The sequence below is a fragment of the Rattus rattus genome, chromosome 3 (genome assembly GCF_011064425.1).
Source record: "Rattus rattus isolate New Zealand chromosome 3, Rrattus_CSIRO_v1, whole genome shotgun sequence".
NCBI lineage: Eukaryota > Metazoa > Chordata > Mammalia > Rodentia > Muridae > Rattus > Rattus rattus.
Genome location: NC_046156.1, coordinates 64,917,513 through 64,940,847, shown reverse-complemented (window position 1 = coordinate 64,940,847; position 23,335 = coordinate 64,917,513). Strand labels below are relative to the sequence as shown.

The following is a 23,335-nucleotide window of genomic DNA, read 5'->3' as shown; positions in this document are numbered from 1 at the left end:
CAGGTGCTGGCTCTCTCCATCCATCCATTATACAGATTTGGGGGCTCAAACTTAGGTTAGTGCAGGCTTTATTCACGGATGTCTCTTTGGGGTCCCCCTTTTCTTCATTTCCTTCCCACCATAGGTAACATCATGAAGAATTTTATCATTCCCCCTTTTAAAGATTTTATTTATTTGTTTTATATGAGCACACTGTAGCTGCCTTCAGACACACCAGAAGAGGGCATCAGATCTCATTGCAGATGGTTGTGAGCCACCATGTGGTTGCTGGGATTTGAACTCAGGACCTCTAGAAGAGCAGTCAGTGCTCTTAACCGCTGAGCCATTTCTCCAGCCCCCATCATCCCCCCTTTTAAAAATGTTTTTAGCACAAATGTGTTTACTGCTGAATGTTTTTATTGCTGAATTTTAAAGCAGTGATGGCATGTTTTATAAAATATTCTAGATTTTTCTCCTTTTTTTGTTCTGAGACAGAGTCTAGGCTGGTTTCAAGCTCTTTATCTTCCTGCTTAAACTTCCTCTGCTAGAGTTGACATGGCCGTACCCTCACTCCCAACAGCACAACTCACACGCAACACTTATTTACTTTTTAATCTCTGTGCTGTTGCAAATTGTTAGTCATTCATTCATATTTTATTTACACTTCCCTTTTGAGACAGGGTCTTATGTAGCCCAGGCTAGGTTGGAAGTCTCTATGTAGTGGAGGATGACCCTCCAGTCTCCACCTCTCAAGTGCCGAAATTATAGGCATGCAGTGCCTTGCCATTTGCCTGTGGTACTAGGGATGGAAGCCAGGGCTTTGATTACGCTGAGCAGGCACTCTTCTGACTGAACTACATCCCTAACCCTGTACTTTTTCCCTGTAAGTTTGTTATTATGGGAAGCATATCAAGGTTCATCCATGGAGGACAGAACACAACTTTGTGAGATTCATTTTCTCCTTCCATTGTTCCATGGGTTATAGGGATGAGACCTGTGTAGAATTCTGACATAACACATCACCTGTACCAGCCTTGCTGTGTTTGTTATTAGTTTATTTATTTTTGTTTTTCTCTAGACAGTTTTTTTTTTCTGTAGCCCTTCTTTATGGAACTAGCTCTGGAGACCAGGCTGGACCCAGATTTAGAGACCCATCTGCCTCTGTCTCCTAAGTGCTGGGAATAAAGGCATGTGCCACCACTGCCTGGCCACTTTGGGTTTTTTAAGTTAATTCTTTTATTCTAATCTTGTTTATTATTTTTATTTTGAGATAGGGTCTCTTTATTATGTATGTCTGGCTGTCCTGGAACTCCCTATGTAGACCAAACTGGCCTTGAGCTCTGCCTGCCTCTGCATCCCGAGAGCTGGAATTGGAGCTGAACTACCATGCCAGCGTTAGAGTGTCCTTTTTTTTTTTTTTTTTTAAGATTTATTCATTTATTATATATAAGTACACCGTAGCTGTCTTCAGATACACCAGAAGAGGGCATCGGATCTCTTTACAGATGGTTTGGAGCCACCATATGGTTGCTGGGAATTGAACTCAGGACCTCTGGAAGAGCAGTCGGGTGCTCTTAACCGCTGAGCACCTCTCCAACCCAAGTATTCTTTTTTTTTTTTTTTTTTTTTTTCTCGAGCTGGGGACTGAACCCAGGGCCTTGCTTGCCATAGGGCAAGTGCTCTACCACTGAGCTAAATCCCCAACCCCCAACCCAAGTATTCTTAATTCTGTTGCACGCTTGCTTAGTTTCTGCTTCTTGCTTTGGTGAAAGTGTCCCTGAGAACAGCCCTTTGCCATATATCTGCCAGAGATTTTTCCAGGCTGTGTGCCTGGCTGGAATGCTGTACCACAGTCTCCACTACGCACCTTTACACCTTTATTAGAGTTTGTAAGTGTTCCCTTCCACTCCCACCTGCACTCCCTCTGGCCCAAGATGACCTCAGCATTCTGTGCCACCACAGTGTTGCTGGTCTGGTGGCTGTAAGTCATTCTATGGGGCTAGAGGTGGTAGGGAACTGTCTAGTATCTGAGAGATCAAGGAGAGGTAGTAGGGGACTGTTGTCTAGTATCTGAGAGATCATGGCTGTCACTTATACACACATAGCGTTGTTGTGGTCTAAGTTTTATTTTGTTCGAGACTGGGAACTTATTACACAACTCTGGCTGGCCTGGAACTCCTTATGTTAGAGCAAGTTGGCCTCAAATTCACAGAGATCTGTTTGTCTCAGCCTCCTGAGTGCTGGGATCAGAAGCATGCACTGCCACATCCTGCTCATTTTTGTCATTGTTGTTGCTTTTGAGACAGGGTTTCTCTGTGTAGCCCTGGCAGTCCTGGAACTAGGCTAGTCTTGAACTTGGAGGTTTGACTGCCTGTGTCCTGAATGCTGGTACTAAAGGCGTGCACTGTCATCACCACCCAGCATACCTGGCCTTTTAAAAAAGAAACTGTGTATGAATGTGTGTGGGTATGTGCAACCAAGTACTGTTTGAGAAGAGGAGGGCAGAGGAGGACCTTGGATTCCTGGAGTTCCAGGTGAGCTATCTGCCGACATGGGTGCTGGGAACAGAACTCCTGTCCCCTGCAAGAGCAGTGATCATGCATAAGGGTAAAGCCATCTCTCCAGCCCTGACTTTTGAGTCTGCAGATGAAGAGTGAGATAACCTAAATGTATCATCTGTACAGATGGGATAGATACTGGTGAAGTGTCTGCTTGGACACAGAACTGATAAGACAATTAGCACAGTTTCAGGACTGACAGCTCAGACTAGCTAAAATTCTCAGTAGCAACTGACACTTACATTGTGTAGGTATATAATCGTTTTCCTTTAAAAACATTTCAACTTATTTGTGTGTGCACGCCTGCACATATGTCTGTACCCCACTTGTATGCCTGGTGCCTGGAGTCAGAAGAGGGTGTTGGATCACCCGGGACTGGAATTACAATTGTGAAACATCCTATCGGTGCTAGGACTCAAACCCGGGTCCTTAAGCAGCCAGTGCTCTTAACCACTCCAGTCTCTTTGTTTTCAAAATGATGGTAATCACTTTGAATGAACTAAGATAGAATCTCTCTGTGTGACTGAGGTCCCTAGCTAAGGATGTTGAACATTGGTTTTTTCATAAATTTACTGGCCATTTGTGACCGGTTTGCTTGCTCATTTATTGCCTAGGCTATTTATTTTAGTTTTTCCCCCCTTTTATATTTTTCTAGACATCAGTCCTGTCACTTGTCTATCTAGACTTTCTCTCATGTTGTACCTTGTCTCTTCACTCTGATAACTGTTTCCTTTGCTGTGCTGAAGCTTTTAAACTTCATGTAATTCCACTTATCCATTGATGTTTTATTTCCTGCCCTTTGGAATCCTTTACAGAAAGAAAATCCTCTGCTCAGGGCTGGGGATGTGCTCACCTGTTGTTCTGGGTCATCCATTGCATCAGTGGTTACAAAGAGGGCTCAGCAGTTAATAGTCCTTGCTGCTCTTACAGAGGACCAGAATCATCTGGCTTATTTCCTGTGCAGCACCAGCCCTAAGGAGTCTGGTGTTTTTTCTGGCCTCTTAGGGAACCTGCACACATGCTGTACACATATATACACTCAAGCATGCATACACACACACACAAAGAAACAAAAACAAAAACAAAAAAGCAAACAAGCTAGACTGGCGATGCTCAGTGGAAACCCCCAGCACTCCAAAGATGGAGGCAGAATTGTCAGAAGTACAGGTAATCCTTGGCTACATCGCAGAAGACCCTGTTTCCAAAAACAAAACAACAAAACAAAACAAAACAAAAAAACCAATAAGGTTTTGCCTATGCCCTTGTCTTGAAATGTTTCCCAGTGTTTCTTGCTGCAGTTTCAAAGTTCCAGGCCTTACTTTAAGGCCTTTCATTCATTTGAATTAATCTTTGTTCAGGGTGAGTGAATCTTTAAACTTTGCACAGGGGCCATACTAAACTCTGTCTTAGCAATTTCAGTGTCTACTCTCCTGAGGGAGCCCAGGCGCTCTTCCCTCACTATGCTCAATGTGTCCTTAGACACTGATCCTTTGTGGTTATTGTGTGTTCCATGATTTATATCAATTTAGGGCTCTGTCTTTTTGTTTTTAAATAAACAGACCTTTCTTTTTTTTTTTTTTTTTACAAAAAATTATTTATAGCTGGGTGCGGTAGCTCATTCCTTTAATCCAGTACTCTGGAGGCAGGGGCCAGGCAATTTCTGTAAATTCAAGGCCAGCCTAGTCTACATAGTGAGTTCCAGGACAGTCAGAGCCACACAATGAGATGTTATATCAAAATAGAAATCAACCCTAGAGTCAGACATGTCACCAAAAGTCTGTAATTCCACCAGTTCGGAGGCTGGGGCAATAGAATCACAATTTCTTTTCTTTTTTTTTTTTTTCGGAGCTGGGGACCGAACCCAGGGCCTTGCGCTTGCTAGGCAAGCACTCTACCACTGAGCTAAATCCCCAACCCCTGAATCACAAACCCCGGAATTTTAAACCAGCTTAAGCTACATAGTAAGACCTTGAATCAAAGAAACCAATCACATGTGTACATGCACACACACACACACACACACACACACACACACACACACACACACATAAAATCTAGATTTTAAACTTAAATTTTTAATAAAAAATTTTAAAAAAGGAAAAGCAAGCATGATAGACATATATCAAAACATCACATTGTGCTCCTTAAAATATGCTCCATTATTCTGCATTGATTAAAAAAAAAAATCCCAATTTACAAATGGGATGAAGTAGCCCAGGCCAACTGCAATCCAAGCCCTTGGAAGGTAGAGATTACGTCTTTAATCCCAGCACTCAGGAGGCAGAGGCGAGTTTGAGGCCAGCCTGGTCTACAGAGGACAATCAGGGCTACAGAGAAACACAAACCCAAAACCAAAACAAGTTCGAGATCGTCCTCAGCTAAGTGGTGGTTTCCGGACCAGCCTGAGCTACCTAAGACCCTTTCTCAAGAATGAGTTGAAAAGAAAGGGGTTGGCAGGTGGGCCTCAGCAGGTGATAGTGCTTGCTGTGCAGAATACCAAGCCTGAGTTTGATCCCTGAATCCCAGGAGAGAAGGAGAAAAGCCATTCCTGAAAGTTGTCCTCTGATCTCCACACCTATGCTGTGACACACCCAACAGAATCACAAAATAACATCAGAAAATATATAAGGTTGTGTTTTCTTTGCAGGTTGATGGGTTAAGCTGCTGTCATACTAACTTAACTCTTTCTAGAGAAATAGCCCAGATAAGGGGTGGGGGAATCTTGGGAGGCCTGGTGGAAGGGCTGAACTTTGGGGGAGACACATTTGAGGAGGGCAGGCAAAGTGAGGGCTTCATGTGAGGACTCCACACAATTCCAGGGTCAGAGTTTCTGCCATCTATCTGCTACCTCTTCGGTTCACCCCACCACTGGCATGCTGTCCAAAGCTGTGTCCATGAGTGGCATCAATCTCCTCTTGGACTGCTCAGATCCAAATGGTGAGTAAAAGTGGGGGGTGAGGAAATGGTGGCCTCTTCCCCATCCGTATCACTGACTGTCCCAGAGTTAGCTGTTCAGAGTCAGACGACTGACATCGTGCACTCAAGAGAAGCTGGGGCTCAAGAGAGGAACCTGCTTGTTTGTTTTTGAGACAGGGTTTCTCTGTGTAGCCCTGGCTGCCCTAGAACTCGCTCTGTAGAGCAGGCTGTCCTCGAACACAGAGATCTGCCTGCCTCTGCCTTCACTGCCCAACCAAAGTGAGTGAACTTACTCAAGACACCAGTATCACTGAGACTGTCCTGCCAGTGGAGGAGGACATGGATAGAAGGTGTCTTTCCAGGCTCCCCTATCACTAGGGATGGAGGATGGTTACTTAAAGTGCATCTTTGTCCTGAAGATGACCTATGCGGGGACTGGCAAGATGGCTCTCTGGGCTTAGTGGGTAAAGGTGCTGTCTAACCACTTGGGTTCAATCCCTGGGACCCACAGGGAGGAAGGAGAGACTCTCCTGATCTTCACGTGCCTGCCGTTCCCCTGACATGCACACAGACAAGCAACTGAATAAAGATTAAAAGATGGAGTGTGGGGAACTCAGTGCGGAACCTCAGCCCTCTCCGTTTACCAGAACAGGAACAAACCCTTCAGTTCCAGCTAGCTCTCCACTTTAGCTTGTTTTCCAGTCGTTCAGCTGTGCTCTCCCCAGACCCCGCCCTCTGTCCTTGCTCCCCAGTGGCTGCCCTCAGGAATGGCGTCACATGCACCTGCAGCCTGGGAACCTGATCCAGGTGGAGGGGGTTGGGAAGGCAGCCTTAGGTGCCTTTGTCTGGCTTTTTCTAGACACGTCTCTTTTCCTTGTATACTTTGCAGGTAACTCATCCCAGTCCCATGCCACAGACCTCAACAAATGGTGAGTTTGGGGGATCCTGAGCCCACAAAAGGCCTGGATGTAGGAGTGATGGGTGTGGGCTTTGTAACCCTAAGACTCCCTGCTTCTTCAAACACTGTCCCCCAACCCCCACCCCGCAACACTTCCGATGAGAGAGGCCTTCAATCGCCATCGTCCTGAGCTGCATAGAATCCTTGGGCTTTCTGTTGTGCAGTAGCCCGGAGGGATGGAACAGAGAAGGAGTAGCCAAACTCTACAGAATCTGCCGAAGAGCAGGGAGAGATAGATCTGCTGGCTGATGTCAGAGACATATGGGGGAGTTGGCCATTCTGCTGCTGGATGGACGGTGACCACGGGTGGGCTTTGGATGACAGATAACCGGCTGAGGGAAAGTGATTCTAAGGAGAGCTATTTGAGGGCTGTGGAAATCTCAGCAGAGGGGACAGGGCCCGAAAACGGAGCTTAGACATGGAGATGGATGCGGGACGTTTCAATAGCTGTGCAAATAAGCATGCAAAATCAGCACCTGTTCATCTGGCTTGTGTGGCCAAAGCCTTATTAGATTAGGGCAGCCCTCACGCTCAGTGTGTCTGTGTGGGCAAAACATGGGCCCTTTAAGAACCGGGCTCTGATTTGTGATCCTAAAATTCTCTAGCTGACACAACCTCCTGGCTCCGGTCGGGATTAGCTCATGGGATGGGCTGATGAAATCCCAGGAAATTCAGTTCTTTATTGGCTCTAGGCCCAGGGGCTAGTTTCCAAACAGCAGAGGGTCTACACAGGGCTCTTGTTCTGAGAGGGGGAAATGCCCCCTGGAGGGACCTCTCTCCACTCTTGAGGGAGAACAGTTTGAGAGGGACTGGGCCCTCCCATCTTCAGCTGGAGAGGAAGCGGGAGGCTGCTGTTATCTGGGAGGAGTCTGGAGTTTTCTCATAAATAGAGGGGCCTGGAAAACTTGAGCATCCTGATCCAGGAGAGCCACAGAGGTGGGGATTATCTCCAGTGTCCTATCTCCATGGCATGGGCACCTGCCATCCCTGTGGTCTATTTTCTTTTCCAGCTCCCTACTCCTCACCTCTTCCCCATCTCTCTGCAGTGGTAAACAGCTGGAAGAGGACTCGGGGACCTGGGCAGGCTCCTCCTTGCGACGGACCTTCAGCTTCCTTTTGGGCATGACCGGCAGGGACAAGGTAGGAGTCAGCCTGGGAAGCAGTCGTAGAGCTGCTGCCCTTCTTATCCTCCTTGTTCACCCTTCCCCAATTCTCCTGTTAGAGACTCGGGAAGGGCTCTCATTGTAAGGGAATATATGATGTACCTTCAAAGCTCTGAGTGCCCCAGTAAATCAGCCTTTCTCTGTTCCCCTCCTCTCCAGCTTAGCCGACAGCTGCTGTAGACAGCTGGAAGAGAAAAGGGGGCAGGAGCTGAGAACCGGCCCAGGGTTCCTTCATTTTAGGCCACCCATAGCTAAGAGGTGGGCAACAGAAATCTTGCCCGTTGGACACGAGAAGGATAATTAAAGCAGTGCCTCTCGCTTATTCATAGGGTGTTAGAGTTTTCCAAGTGCTTTTACACTCGTAATTTTATGGGTGGATACAGCAACTGCAGGGTTGAAATAAGACCACAGGCAGAGTGGGAGCTGCGAGGTGTGTGATTATTGAAGCACATGTGTGGCGTGTGCCTTCGGATGCCAGGAAGTGAAGGTGTCCTGCTGTCTCCTCTGTCATTACCCCTTGGCTCCGGGAAGCAGGGAGCTTCCATTTTCTTCCTTTTTAGACTCTATGCTGTTTTGAAACAGGGTCTCCCTCTGTAGGGCAGACTCCCCTGGAACCCACTATGACATAACCTAGCTAACCTCAGCTAGGCCTTTCCTCCTGTCTCAGCCTCCAGAGTGCTGACCGTCTAGATTCTGGATTCTACGAATGTGACCTCACACTCGGACTTCTTATTCATCCATTTGCTTGTTTGTTTTTGAGCTAGGGTTTCATATAGCCCAGGCAACCCTTAAATTATGTAGTTGAAGATCTTGAACTCTCTCTCTTTATTTATTTATTTTTTTATTTTTTTTTCGGAGCTGGGAACCGAACCCAGGGCCTTGCGCTTCCTAGGCAAGCGCTCTACCACTGAGCTAAATCCCCAACCCCTCTCTCTTTTTTTAAAGATTTATTTATTGTATGTATAGGAGTACACTGTAGCTACTGTCTTCAGACACATCAGATGAGGGCATTACAGATGGCTGTGAGCCACCATGTGGTTGCTGGGAATTGAACTCAGGGCCTCTGGAAGAGCAGTCAGTGCTCTTAACCTCTGAGCCATCTCTCCAGCCCAGATCTTGAATTCTTGATCCTTCTGTTTCTGCTAGCATGCCAGGCATGCACTGCCACACCTAGCCATGGTGACCCCCATCCCCTTTCTCCCTCCTTCCTCCCTCCCTCCCTTCCTCCCTTCTCTTCTTTTCTCCTCCCCTCTTTCTTCTTCTGCCTATGACTACCCAGCCCCGCAGCCTACCTGACCATCCTGCCTCAAGTGTTCTGAGCACTGCGACTGCAGGCTCCACTTACTGCAGCACAATAAGCCACTCTCCTTTCCCTCTGGTATGCATGTGGGTTCCACCCCAAGGTCACATCTGAGCACTGAGAGAAACCTGGAGGCAACACCATCCTAGTCATCTGGCAGAATCATGGGCTCTCCCCAGTCAGGTGGTTTTGGAGGCCAGACTCTGAGGGCTGCCCTCCCTACAGGTGGGCAGGGAAGGTAGAGATATAAGCTGGGCCATTGCTAGGACTCTTCCAGAGAGGGAGTTGAAGCTGATGGAGACATATGGTGGACACATCACAATCTCAGAACCCCTGGACATGGACACGGGGGAGGCAGACAGGGTCAGGAATCAGACAGCTAGAAAACAAGCAAGCAGGAAGCCCTTAGGATCTGAGTCTCCCTCCCCCCAGGGCACAGGCTCTGTCAGGCTGTCACACTGCATTTGCTCACCCTTGGCCTAGCAGCCCTGAAGGAGATTGAGTAACCTGAAGAAGGGGAACCTGGGTAGAGACTCTGGAGCATGGACAGGGAAGAAGAAGAGCTAGGGTAGGTCAGCATATTGTCCTGCTTCTTGGTCTGTGTTCCCCAGGGTCTCTGGGCCCGACTTTCTCTGGAGCTCTCCCTCCATGATTTGTGCCTACTTCACGCTCCCTTTCTCTGTCCCCCACTTGGGTACCAGTGCTGCACATTGTTAGGGATGGAGAAGAGGAGGAGGTAGCTTGTTTCTCCCTGCCTGCCTGGCACCCTATAGGTGGCCAGACACTTTCCTAGAACTCATCTTGTACTTCTTAGAATGGCTCCGGCAGAGACAGAGGGTAGTGATACTACATTAATCGCCATTTCACAGACAGGATAACCTAGAAGCTGGGCTACTTAGAGGTGGAGCAATCATAGCAAGTGGCCGGTGCACCCCCAAGCCTTCCTCCACAAGCTCTTGCTAGGAAGCCACTGTGGCTATGTACACCTTAGTCATCCTCAAGTCATGTCCAAGGCTCAAAAAAAGGCTCACATTAATCAGAAGAAAGGCCGATTTGTGGACTGTGTGTGCTTGCATCTAGGCAGCCAGGGACACTCTTGGTTCCCCCCCATGGCCCTTTGGAAACCAGACCCTTCCCCTGCAGCTGTCAATGAGAACGGTCCTTTTTTTTTTTTTTTTTTTTTTCAAGCTGAATAGGCCAATGAAACCATTGGCTTTTTTTAAATTCTGGCCGAAGTTTTTGGTTTTATTTATATGTAAGGGCAATTGTTCAAAGATGTACCTGAAAGGATTACAGGGGGGCAGGAAGGAAAGGGTTTGGGGAAAAGGAGGACCCCCAGAAAAAAAGGGGAAATGTTAATTGTTCCAGAGTCTATAGAAAACAGAAACTGAGTCAAGCTGAAGACATAGTGCACTATGCAGAGGGTTTTAAAGGTTTGATTTTCCAGGACACATGAGGGAGAGGGAGCAGGTGGAACGGACAACAAGCTGAGGTTGGGGGAAACACAGTAAAAGACTGGAGGAGTGGGGAGGTTACCCATCTCTTCCACAGACCTTCCAACATGGGCTTTATGTACTGACCACACCCTCAAAGAGTCTGGGGGCAAACCTAGATTTTACTGGTTACTCTGAGTTTTGCTTATATCAATTTCTGATTCAGACCTTAGAGAAAAGGGAGGTCCCAGCCCAGCAGAGGTCTCTAGCCCCGCAGTGATGAAACCAGACAGCTGATTCTTACCTCTGGCTGACGGTACATTTCTCAGCTTTGGCTGGTCACTCAAGGGGGCAAGTCTGAAGGCCCAGAGCCAGTAGCCATGGGAGGCCCTGAGGCCTTTCCTAGGATTCTTTCAGAGAAAAACAGAATGGGTCTGGGAAAGATCTTTCTGCCTCATCTGGCTAGCCTGGACTGACATTGTTTCCTTTTTCCTGGCCTTTACTATATAAGAATCCTAAACCGGAGAATGGGTATAAAAGGTGAGGGAGTTCGGAGGCAGGAGATAGGTCAGAGGAGCAGAGTGGGCGGGGAGCAGAGTAGGGGTGAGAGCTGAGGAGCCCAACCAGCACAGCCGGTGGTTGAGGCAGCAGAGCCCAAATTAGAGACTGAGGCTAAAATTGGCACTCCAAGAGCACTGGGTTGGGCTGGAAACCTGCAGCCCTAACACCATCCTGTCCTGTTACTGAGAAGGGCAGAAGCAAGTGACAGTGGCTGGGCCTCTCTCCCTCCCTCTTTACCACACACTTTTTTGGGACTAGATTAAGCAGTACCTTAAATTTTTACAAAGCCTTGTTTCAGGGCGCTCTGGTTTTTACAGAGAAATGGGAGGCCTTGAAAGGTGGAAATGGAGCAGACTGGAGAATTTCCCCAGTGGCAGGAAACTCAAGTTGACTCAAAGGGTCCAGAGAGATGAAAACCCACCCACACTCCACACTCCTCAGCGAGCTCAAATGTTTCCTGACGGGGCAAGTTGTTTCTAGTCTCCTGTGACAGAGAAAACTGCTGTCAGGACATAAGGAAGGATTTCCTCAGCTAGCCTTAGGAAAGGTGGAGACTTCTCACCTTTAATTGGCAAAGGTGGGGCTGAGAAGGATGGTCCGGAGTGTGGTCCACAGGCCCAGAGTGGTGAGAAGCTTGTGGGTGAGGGGAGGACACCTTCTCCTGTGGATTCCTAACCTTTGGAAATGAGTCTCCTTCTTCACTCCTTTGGGGGAGTGACTCCGGCTAAAGATGAAGTTTCTAGTTCCCCTTTGATTTCCCCCTCCCTCTTGTCATATCAGTTCAACATTGTAAAAGCGGTCTGTGTACTCAAGCCTGTTTGATGGGCTCTTATGGCTAGGTCTCCCAGCTACTGATAAGGTGAAGGAATCCTCTAACCTGAGGGTCTTTAAAGAGTGAAGTTACCCGGAATGGGCGCCAGTGTTTTTCAAGGACAGCCGAGCTAAGAGGAGGTCGCTGAGGTCAGAGCGTGTCCCTAGGCGCTAAAGGGAAAAGGGATCCTCGAACCTGTCCAAGGACCCCTGTCCTGCAGGCTGCAGCAACACTAACCCCGGCATCCCGTCCGGTGCTCGGGTACCCCGCCCTGCCTCCGCTCCGCCTCTCCCCTTCCTGAGCCCGGGTGGGGGAGGAGACTAGGGTTTGAGGAACTGGTGCTGGGTGCAGGGGCGAGGGGACTCAGACTTCCTGTCCCCGAGGCCGACGCGTGCGGCCGGACCCCTCCCCCGCCGGAGCTGGACACCCGGGGCCGCCGCGTCCTCCCGCGGCTCACGCTGGATTATGTCTCGGATCGAATCCCTCACTCGCGCGCGGATCGACCGGAGCAAGGAGCAGGCGACCAAGGTGGGCTGGCTCTGCGACCGGGCGCCCTGCCGACCTCTGGGCCTCCGCCCCGCGCCCCGCGTCCCTCCGCCCGCTCTGGGGCGCCGGAGTCCGCGCGCCGCGGCCGGACGGGGTGGGTGGGGCTGCGAGCGCGTGGGGAGGGGGCTGGAGGACCGCAACGTGACCCGCGTCTCCAGCACCCGCGCAGCTTCTGTGCTGGGATCTAGGAGAGCTGAGCTGGGTCACCAGTGGTTCGGCGGGACCGAGTGTTTTGGGCCGCTCGGAAGAAAGTTGCTCTGGTAAGGGAACGAGCGGGAAAGGGGGGCGAGCGTGTCGGGTTCCTGGGGACGACGCTCTCGGGCACCCCTTTCCTAACCCCAGTTCCGGGGGTTGCTCGCGGCCGTGCCCCCTAGCGCCAGTTCAGTCGTTCCCTCTTTGTCCCCACCATCGGGTGGAGGGGGCCGGAGGGGGTGTTTTCCCAGCTCCCTCCCCCACCTTCCCGCCCCTCCAAGACAAAAGTCAGCTCCTCCTCTTCTTGCGGATGGACTTTCCAGCTGTGATTCAGTTCTTGCCTGGGGTGGGCGGGTGGCTGGGGTCAAGACAGCAAGCGGCCGCCCATTTTCCCCGCCAGGCCAAGCCGATTCCTCAGGTGAAGCGAGCTGCCTTTGTGTGGCTGTGATGCCTTCTCTCATTCTGAGCATCTCGGTGCCAGGAACCCAGAGTAGTTACCACCCTTAACTGTTCCATCAGCCTCCAGGATCCTGGCTCTCCAGCTGTCTCGGCTGACCCACACCCCACTCCCCTCAGCCGTATTTCGATTATCGCCTCAGGTTGGGGGGCCCTTCACCTGTCATCTGGAGTCTGGCTGTGTAATTATCAGCACACTGCAATGCGACCTCTCCAGCGCGCTTTTTCAAGTGTCCTTTATTCTTGTCTTTGTATTCAGACTCACTCCCAAAATGCCATGACTTTCCTCACCTCAGCTCACAGGAAGTGGTGAAGCGGAGGACTTGTAGATGAATAAGTGAAGCCAGGGGGGAGCCTGGTTCAGGCAGACGGCGCCTCCCTGTACCTCAGGGCACTCACATTATAAGGCTCTCTCGGAAAGCAAGGGCAGGAAGGGCTTTAATCTTAATCCCTGTCCTTAGTGGGAGCCTAATGACCCTCCCGCAGCCAGGCGGCCAAGCAGATCATTTTCCGGCTGAAAAGCCACTCTCTGCGAATGGAAAGCTGCCCTATCCCTTCCTCCAGGTTCTGGGCGCTAGGTACTTGTCTTACTGCACTGGGAGAAGGTCGGTAGGGGTGGAGAGCTTGGGGAGGAAGCTCAGTTTGAGGCCTTTTTGTAGGGTTTCAGGATGGAAATCTGCTCACCGGAAGAAAACTAGCAGGACTCTGAGCAGGATGAGGTGACTGAGTGTGAACTGTGGGGTGGCAGACAGCCTCTTAACAAACCCTAGCGACAGGCCAGGCCCCAGCACCCGGAGTCTGTTTATTTTTTCAACCGTTTGAGCGAGACCCTGGAGTGAAGCCAGAGGGGGTGGGGGGAACTTTTTGAAAGCACGGAAATTTGGTTCCACCCTAAAAAGGAAAGCCATTGGGGGGGGGGGGACCTGTGGGGCTGTACGAAGACATTCTCAGGGGGCCTTTCTCTAGTCCAGACACCTGGCGTCTCATCCCCTGTTTTTCTTTTTTCTTTTTCTCTTTCCATAACACAGTAACTGGAAATCCAGAGGCCTGGCTTTTTTATCTTGTGACTAGCTAGCTACGGAGGAGGGACTGGGGAGTCTGACTGGTCTCACAGAGACCTATGAGTGGTTCTGAGAGGGCAAAGAGACCATGGAGAGGAGGGAGGTTGTCAGTTTGAGCTGGTCGGAAGGGGAGGGACACCTCCGGAAAGCTGTGGTTACCGAAGTGGGGGAGTTGGTTCTCAGCCACGAACCCTGGATCTCCCTCTTCCCCCTCCCCAAGCACACCAGCTGTCTCCTTTCTTTTTATACTGCGATGGAGAGTAGGGGGGCCCACTGGAAATGAGATTATTTGAGGAACATGGTCTTCCCTGCTACCTACGAGGGAGAAGGGTCAGCCCAGAGATCCACTGCCTTTCCCCACCTCTTTCCTTACTCCTAGATATGTTCACAGAAGGAAGAATTCAAGTGTAACCTGCCCCTTTCTCCTTCCCCGGGCTTAGGATCTCTCCTTCCGCCCTCGACGCTTCCCTTTTCTCTGCATTGTTTCTGTTCTTCCAGGCTGTCTTCTGTTCTCCGCCCCCTCAGTTCTCTCTGCCCTACTTCCTACCTCCTCAAGCCTCAAAGCTGCTCCTTCCATCTTTAGAGCCCCTTATCTCCCCAGCCTACTTTCCTGAGCCCTAACCGTCCTGGCCCACAGAACAAAGCAGGAGCACCATGGGTCTTCCTGAACCCTGTGCCTGATGGGGAGCCGGGAGAGCGGCTGCCTTTGTTCTGAGTACCAGAGAGGTGGCTGGCTTTGTTTGCAGGGCCAGGAGGGCAGAGCTGGGGGAGCCCTGGAGAAAGAAGAATCCAGATAGTTTGAGAGATTGGAGGAGTTGGGTCCTCTAGGAAGCTGAAGTTTGGAGGCCATCCAAAAAGATCCTAGGGGCCATGGGTATTCAGGAAAGCACTGAGTTGGGAGAAAGAGGCAAGGCTGGGCACAGGGAGTTTAGACTTAGAGAGGTCATCTAGGGACTGCAAGATGGTTGAGGAGCGCCTAAGAACACCCAGGGGCACCAGAGGAGGTGAAGAAGGGTTTGGTTTCCAGTACTGGAACTGTGACCTTCCATCAGGGAGGGCACGGATCAAACAGTGATTCCCATGTGTGCATGCTTCTTGTATCGGGGGTGTGTCTCTCCGTCAGAGATGCTCAGGGGTGCTCTTTGAAAATTAGTGCTCACCAAGCTCAGTGGACATAAGAAAGCAGTTCCCATTTTAAAGTTCAGCTTCTGTGTTGATGTAAGCTCTGAGTGAATTGGTCATGGTTTCTGGAGCTGGTAGAGAAACGGCTGAGAAAGTGCTGGCTAGACCCTTCTGGGTTTGTTTGTGTCTCCTTAGGGAGGTGGGGGGAGGGCTGCCGGCAGCAGCTACCCCCTCCTAACTCAGCTGGCCTGCCTTGTGCCAGGAGGGCAGGGAGTCTGGCACAGCTATTGTTTGCTTGTACAAATGCCCGTCTGTCTGCGTTTTTCTTGCCTTCTCCCTCTTGGCCCGACAGGTGTGGCTGGGAGGGGAACAGGCTGGGGTCCAGGGTAACTGGGTCTCAGAGTCTCTGGCTGGATTTTATTGCCTATGGCTTAAGTGCCCCTTTTTCTGCATCACCAGGAGCTGCCCAATCCCAAGTCCAGTGGTTTGCCATCCTTCATTAAGCAGAGGTTTTCTAAGTGCCTTTGTGTATTCCATGATGGCCTTCTCTTTTGTGTCTGGCTGTGGTTTTAGTGTCTGCATTTGTCCACCTCTCAGCTTCTAGTCCTTTCCTTGGAGCGTCTGAAGAAGCAGGGCCTCCCACAGACCATCCAAAGTCCTCCTCCTGGATTCACATCAGGAATCTTCTCTCTCTTCATTCTCCAGACTCATAGATGTCCCCTTGTGGAATTGAAACCGAGTTTGCAAGCTCTGTCCTGCTCAACAACAGCCCTTCCCTTTACATCCAGTGACCCTGTGTCTCAGCTGTCCAGGGCGGAGCCACAGGCTTTCAGTCCCAGTGGGCTCCTTCAAGAGTCCTCTGGCTGTGGAGTCTTAAGAAAGAGGCTGAGGCCAATCTCTCACAATCAGTGATGATTGTGAATACCACACGATTCTCCCAGAGGCTTTGGTATGGAGAGAGGAAGGAGGCGAGAACTGGGAGAGCCACTCTGACTCATCCAGAGGAGCCCAGGAAGCCAGAGCCTAGTTTTGCCTTTATGTGAATCATTGTTTTCTCTTAGCCTAGGGCACAAGATGGCGAGACCTTGTCTCCCCACAGTGGCCAAGGTTTGGTGTGAGAATGGAAGGAGGTTTTGGGTTGACATCCCGACCCCTAGGGTAGGGCTCAGTCAGAGGGAGTAGGAGATCCCACTTTGGTGTGCTCCAGGAGGAGGCAAAGGAAGGACTGGAAAGGGGACAGAAGTTCCTATGGTTCTCTTAAGCAGTAAAGGGTGTCCCCAGAGCAGGGATGCTACCGGAGACCCTGTCTTTCCTTACTTTTTTACCTCCATTTCCCAACACACGTTGGGTGCCTGCTGTACATGAATGAGGCTTTTGGGTCTCGGGATGAAAGTTGGCCTTGAACTCCTGATTCTTCTGCTCCCCCCCCCCCAAGCACTGGAACTACAGAGTATGGCAAAACACCCAAGTCTGTTCAGTTTGATATTCAATTACCCCACACGTACCATTAGCCTGGATAATGTCCGTGATCAGGGAAGACTTCTGAGATCTGTGAAGATGCAGCAGGAGGACATCCAGAGCTGGACAGCAGAGGGTTGGGTCAAGCAGATAGGGCTCTGAGCCCTGAGGTAGATGTTTGGACTGAGGAATGACAAGTCTTTCTTGCCCCTGTGGTACTAGGTTTAAATGTAGGGCTTCACATCTATTAGACCCTTGAACCCTGGGCAACATCCCCTGCCCGTTTAGACATTTTCTTTTAATTGTGTCTTGCTAAGTGGCTCAGGTTGGCTGTGAACTGACCAGCCTCCCACCTCCGCCTTCCCAGTCCTGGGCTTCCTGGTGTGTACACCACTCCTAGCTATGATTGCTCCCTTCCTGGACATACTGTGGCATGGAGGACGCGAAGAGCTGCTCTGCTTGCTGTGTGTAACTGGGAGACGGTGAATCAAACCAGCCCACCCCCCACCCTCCCAGGAAGCAGTTCCCATGTTATTCCATTTTCCACAGCTTGAGCCCTGGGGCGGGCTCAGTACAGCCATCTCTGGGACAATGGTGCTAGGCCGTGCCAGGGCTGCTCGCTGCCGGCCGGCCGGCGGTGCTGGGATGTGCTGTTGCTACTGTGGCTGCTGCCCTCTGCTTGACCACCTAGAGCAGGGGTCACTTGGAGAGAGGGTGAGTGTTGATAGGTGGAAGGCAAGAACCAGAGACCTGGGGTCTAAATGGGCAGTGGTGCAAGGAGGCAAAGGGCTATTAGGGCCCTTCCTGGCCCCAGTCCCTTGGCCCCTCCCTGTAGAATTGTCCAGGGAGGTAATACAGAGAGGTAATGCTGTGTGGTAAGAGCCTATTGCACCTTTAGAATGTGTCTGTAAGCACACTGTTCTTTCTGGAGTGGCCCTGGCCAGGCAAGTTGTTCTGGTGACTGCTATTCTCCTTTTTCTTGCTTGTTTTTAATTAAATTGTCATAACTATTCATACTCTAGATTGGTGTCCTAGAGGCGGGAGAGGGCAGAGGAGGAGAGAGAGAGAGAGAGAGAGAGAGAGAGAGAGAGAGATGTGTGGGGATGGAGAGAGAGCAAGTGCATATGGTAGGGATATTTAGGCAGCCTTTGAAGTCAAGAAGGTGAGCTGGTGACTTTGATCTAAAAGCAATTAAAGAGCTGTACTTTCCCACAAGACAGCTAGAATGCAGAGCAATGGGAAACTTTTCTAGTGATTCAGGTAGGTAGGATCCAGAGCAGAGGATGCTGAAGTGGCCCACACTAGAGTCTGCTAAGGAGGAGTGTCTCTTAGCAGAGGAGGAGTCAGCCACAGGGACAGGGAGGGAGAAGGACCATCCATTAGAGGAGTAGATGCACGGCTGAGAGAATGTAAGGCATGGAGGAAGAGTGTCTATGCCAAGAGCAGGGGACAGGAGAGAGGACCAAGATAAGGAGAGAAGAGAGCAGGCAGGATAAAGAGATGAGCCCATGCCTGCAAGTCCTGTACTTTGGTGGCTGAGGCAGGAGGACTACCTTTAGTTCAAGGATAGACAGGGCTACATAGTGAGACCCTGTCTCAAAACAAAATAAAACAAAAAAATTACCAAACAAAACCCCAAAAGTACAGCAGGGGGAGAAAGGAAAAACACATGGCTGAGGTGGGAAGGAGTGAGGCAAAGAACATAGGAGGTGATCTCCTACATCACTGGGCTCTGTCACCCTCAGGCTCCCCCAAGGCCCAGGCACTGTGGTCTGTTGCTCTCCGACCTACCCCAAAGCCCAGGACATTGTGGTCCATTGCTCTCGGACCACCTCAAGGCCCAGGGCACTGTGGTCTGTTGCTCTTGGGCCACCCCAAGGCCCAGGGCACTGTGGTCTGTTGCTCTTGGGCCACCCCAAGGCCCAGGGCACTGTGGTCTGTTGCTCTCTGGCCCCTGGACTGTTGACTCAGCACCTTTATACTTCCCTTTTTCTCATCCTCCTCCTCTGACTGCCAGTGTGGTTAGTGGCATCGGCAGGACTGCTTATCTAGGCCCAGGCTGAACGTTTTTTACTGAATCGTGACGTTCTGTCCTAGGGTCCCAGCCAGTGTCCTCAACTTGGGGCTCCTACTCTCAGCCTCAGCCACCTGCACGGTGTCCTTTTTTTTCCCTTCGAGACAAGACTTCTCTATGTAGCCTTGGCTGTCCTGGAATTCATCATGTAGACCAGGCTGGCCTTGAACTTACCATGTAGACCAGGCTAGCCTTAAAGGCCGAGATCCACCAGACTCTGCCTCCCAAATGCTAGGTTTAAAGGCGAGCTTCACTCCTGCCTGACTTGTCCTCTAACACCTCTAATTAATTAGTTAACTAAATACTTTAGATAGAGGGTCTCACTGTGAAACTTTGACTGGCTTGGAATTTGCTATGTAGACAAGGGTGGCCTCAGACTCAGAGATCTGCCTGCCTCTCCTCCCGAGAGCTGGGATTAGAGCCATGCCCCACTGTACCAGTTACCCTGCCCTTTCTAATTTACTGGCTCGGTGTGCCATGGTTTGAATGTGGGTGTCAGTTCCGTTCTGCCGTGCGGAGCCTGGGGATTGACCTGGGGCTGTCAGGTGCCTTTGCTTTTCTGTCTGCTCTCTTCTAAGCTTCGCGTTTGTTTGTTTTTTCTTTTGGTCATGGTGGTGGTGTTGTGAGAGGGCCTTACATCACTATACAGCCAAGGATGCCCTTAAACTCCCAAGCTTCCTGCCTCTACTGCCTCAGTGCCGCTTGCGTGTGTCTGAGTATGTGCAGTGCGCGAGCGTGCTGTTGTTTCGCGACGGTTGTTCTGTGGTCCGGGCTTGCTGCCTTAGTCTCCCAAGTGCAGAGTTAACAGGCCTCGCTGCCACAGCCGACATTGCCTTTTCACCTTTTCTGGCTCTTGGAGCTTGGGGAGGAACGGAAAAGAACTCAAGGACTCTTAGGGAAGCTGGAGGAAGTAGGGGAAAGCTTGAAGGCAAAGGTAAACATACCTCAGGGGGCAAGAAGGTACTCAATAGTGCTGAGATCTGGAGTTCAGGGGTATGCTTGGGTACCTGAGACACGCGCGCACGCACACACACACACGTGTGCACACAGACACATACACACACGCATACACACGCGCACACAGACGCACACACACGCACGCATGCACACATGCACACACACATACACACACATACACACGCGCATACACAAGTGCACACACATGCACACAGACTCACATGCACATGCACACACATGCACACACACAGACACACACGTGCACACACAGACACACACACGTGCACACACATATACACATGCACACACATACACACACAGACACAGACACATACGCACACGCGCGCACACACATGCATGCACACACGCACACGCACATACGCATACACACATGCACACACGTACACACACGCGCACACACAGACACACGCACACTCATACACGCGTGCGCGCGCACACACACGCATACACACACACTGCCAGCAAGGGATCTTTTAGGCTTTGGCCGAGTGTAAGTAGAAGAGTTAGAGTAGGGGTCCTGACCTTTGAGTTGATGGTGTCTACAGAGCCATTCTGCCCCCCTGTCCCCCCCAGCCAATCTATGAGGGGATCTCCTGCTTTGCCATCCCTGCTCCCCCATGACTGCTTAGAAGACAGCAGCTCCAACACCCGTTGTCATGGTTATGAGAGGAGCTAACTCCCATAGATTGGAAAGCGCTGGTGAGCTGGCACCCTCTCTCTGCGCATCTTCCCCCAGCACAGCACAGAGAAAGCGCACAGCAGCCCGGGGGCGAGCAGAGCTAAGGCTGGAAGGTGGAGTGAGGACGCAGAGCTCTAGAGCTAGGGAGATGAGTGGTAACAGGAGGCAACCCAGTCGCCGGGGTCAGGTAGGTCAGAGGCCTAGCAGCCTTTGGGACTGACTGCCCAGGGCCTGGTCGTGCCTGGACAGCCGTCTCGGACACCCGTGCACAGCGGCTTGTGCTTTAGCAGTTGGTGTCACTCCAGCCTCTCTCTAGGCAGGCATTTCTCCCATGCCTCTGCTTTCAGCCTGTTTCTCTGGACGCCAGGTACCTGGGTGTCTTCCAGCCTCACTTCTGTCTCTCGACCTTTCCAGACCCGGGAAAAGGAGAAGATGAAGGAAGCTAAAGATGCCCGCTATACCAACGGCCACCTCTTCACCACCATCTCGGTCTCCGGCATGACTATGTGCTATGCCTGTAACAAGAGCATTACAGCCAAGGAAGCCCTCATTTGTCCCAGTAAGTTTTCGGTCCCAAAGGTCACCTAGACTTGGTTACCATCAACCCTAGTTCTTCCGTCTGTCCTTCCCACCCTGCATCCTTAAAGGGACTCTATTTTCTGGATCCCAGCTGGGCTTGCTCCATGCTCAGGTGCTTGGTCTCCTGCTGCCCTTCCTCACACTGGGTGGTGGCTATTGGAATGTGGCATAAGCTGGTTGGTCTCTTGGGTGTGGGGTGACAGAGGCTGTTGTTACTCTCAGGCAGCTGTCACTTGCTTGGGTATCCCCCTCGCTCCCTGAACAGCTGCTGACAGTTCGGGGAACTGCCTGGAGAAGGAGCAGGAATGTGTGTTATGAACCAGGGTGGGAGTGGGGGGACGCTGCCAGCCTTGCAGCTGCCTCTGCCCATCTCCCTGGACAGTTCAGACTTGAGGATCCCTTGCCCCTGCCTTTCTGTCGCATGTGAGCGGAACAGAAGTCTGCTGATTCAAGGACAAGCTGGGCTGTTCAGCAGAGATCTGTGTGATGAAGGGAAGGACTCCAAACTCCTAGTCGAGCCCATGTCTAGCCCTTTTCCTGTCCCAGGGTGGCCCCTTACCCAGGGAGCAAAGAGGAATTTCTACCTCCTTAGGATACCGGTGCAGAGGGCTCCATCTCCGCCCTGCCCCACCCCCACCCCCACCCCCATGCCTTCCCCTGAGTAGATGAGGGTGTTGTAGCTTGATGCTGACCAACACGACTCAGCTGTAGCCTCCCAATCCCTTTGGGACATTTCAAAGGAACCCCAGAAAGAACCAGTGAGGCCTGCCCCCTACTTCTTTACCACTTGATTTAGAGCCAAAAGGACGAGGAGGTAACCCCAATCTAGATCCCTCTAGAGACCTGGCAAAATACTCAATCCGGAAGCTTGTTGCCAGGGGAACTGGGGAGGTGGGTAGCACTATTTTGAGAGCAGGTGGAAAGCGGAGGCTTGATCCAGAGACACTAGGTGTTGGGGGTAGGAGCAGGGAGCTCCAAGGGGTGGGCACTGCCATAGCCCAGCTTCCGTCGGCCCCTTCTGCTCCACCCTGTGTGCCTTGTATTTGTGGAAGTGAGCGCGGTGTTGGGCATTGTCTGCCTGAGTTAGCAGAGTTTCCTGTGGTGTTTTGGGGCGGGGTGGGGGTGGGAGCTTTGGAGCCGAGGACACATCAGGAAGGGAACAGCCATGGTCCCCAGTCCAGGCCCAGCTACTCCTTTTTCCTTTGCTACTTCATGGAGAGGTGGGGTGAGGGGGGTGGGGGAGAAGCAGATGGAGTGTGGGAGCTGTAGTTTGCCTTACTGGGGAACAGAACTTCCCGGGCCTACAAGGGAGAAGGCCCCCAGAATGGAGTTAATGCAGAAGGCTGCCAAGATGGGAAAGGGAAGGACCACCGGTCCCGACTTTGAAGCAATAAGCAGAAGCCGCTGGCATATGTGTGGAAGAGTTTTGGGTCTGAGCACATCTAAGTGTAATTCCTAGCTCTCCACCAGCCGGGTGACCCAGGTTAGCAAGCAGCATTCAGACCAGACTCTTCATCTGCGAAATGAGCATTAAGTGGAGTGAGTAGGGAGCTTTTCTCAGGGACCAGGGTGCATTCTGGCCCTGTCAGCTTCTGGTCTTGGGAGTCCCCGTGGTCATCTTCAATGTTGTCTCATTTGTGCATTCTGCTCTTCCCAAGCAGAAGACACCCTTCTTCCCTCTGGTCCTCCAGGCCGTAGGTTTTCCCAACCTTCTGCATCATCCACACCAGACCCCTCTCACTTCAATTCCTGCTTGAAGGAAGAGGGGGTTGGGGGAGCAGTCGGCATGTGATGTTGGCTAACAACTCTGGGAAGCCGGGAGAGCGTCTGCAGGACATATGGCCTGGGAAGTTGGGTGTTTACATGTGGGTGTGTCACCCCCTGTGCCACCCCAGCCCTCCCTTCACCCTCTCTACCCTACCCTCTCAGCATGTAACGTGACCATCCACAACCGCTGTAAGGACACGCTGGCCAACTGTACCAAGGTCAAGCAGAAGGTGAGATGGCAGGGTGGGCAGAGGGCTTTCGGGGAGGGCAGTGCCATAGCTGCGGGCCTTTCCACTCATTCCCTACCCTATGCCCCTCTCCTTGCCATGCGGCATTCCAGACCCTTGGCCTATGCAAGCATAGCCCCGCAACGTGAGTTTACCCATCCCGATGCCCTTAACTGCAGGGTCAGCTTTCTCTCCAAGAGGGCAGCCGCCAGATCCTGGTTTGTCCTTGGTCTTTGGGTGACGGCTCTCTCTCTCTCTTGCTCTGTCTCACAGCAACAGAAAGCTGCACTGCTGAGGAACAACACTGCCTTGCAGTCCGTCTCTCTCCGAAGTAAGAGTGAGTAATAGGGAAGTCACAGGACCACCAAGCCCTGAGCCCATGGCTCTGCTGCCCCCCTCAGGTCATACCCACACACACAGCTCCTTTTAAGCGGATGTGCCTTGGGTGGGAGTGGCATAAGGGATGCTCCTTATTCTTGGCCTTAGTATCTAGACAGGCTAGTCCAATAGAGATGAG

The 23,335-nt window shown here is 51.3% G+C and overlaps 1 protein-coding gene across 8 annotated transcripts in view; it reads left to right on the top strand.

Moving 5' to 3' along the window:
* Positions 1–23,335, top strand: part of Arhgef2 (Rho/Rac guanine nucleotide exchange factor 2) — a 43,260-nt gene that overhangs the window by 4,423 nt on the left and 15,502 nt on the right. The window contains exons 2-7 of one of the 8 annotated variants that reach the window (XM_032898055.1): positions 5,357–5,474; positions 6,343–6,382; positions 7,458–7,551; positions 20,660–20,804; positions 22,754–22,821; positions 23,092–23,155. In XM_032898055.1, the coding sequence (XP_032753946.1) occupies positions 5,411–5,474; positions 6,343–6,382; positions 7,458–7,551; positions 20,660–20,804; positions 22,754–22,821; positions 23,092–23,155 (475 nt within the window). In that variant the 5' untranslated portion in view covers positions 5,357–5,410. Of the gene's footprint in view, positions 1–5,356; positions 5,475–6,342; positions 6,383–7,116; positions 7,348–7,457; positions 7,552–11,978; positions 12,208–12,357; positions 12,486–17,209; positions 17,229–20,041; positions 20,433–20,659; positions 20,805–22,753; positions 22,822–23,091; positions 23,156–23,335 lie in introns of those variants that run through there. The other 7 variants (XM_032898053.1, XM_032898052.1, XM_032898058.1 and 4 more) reach the window with 7 other exon arrangements.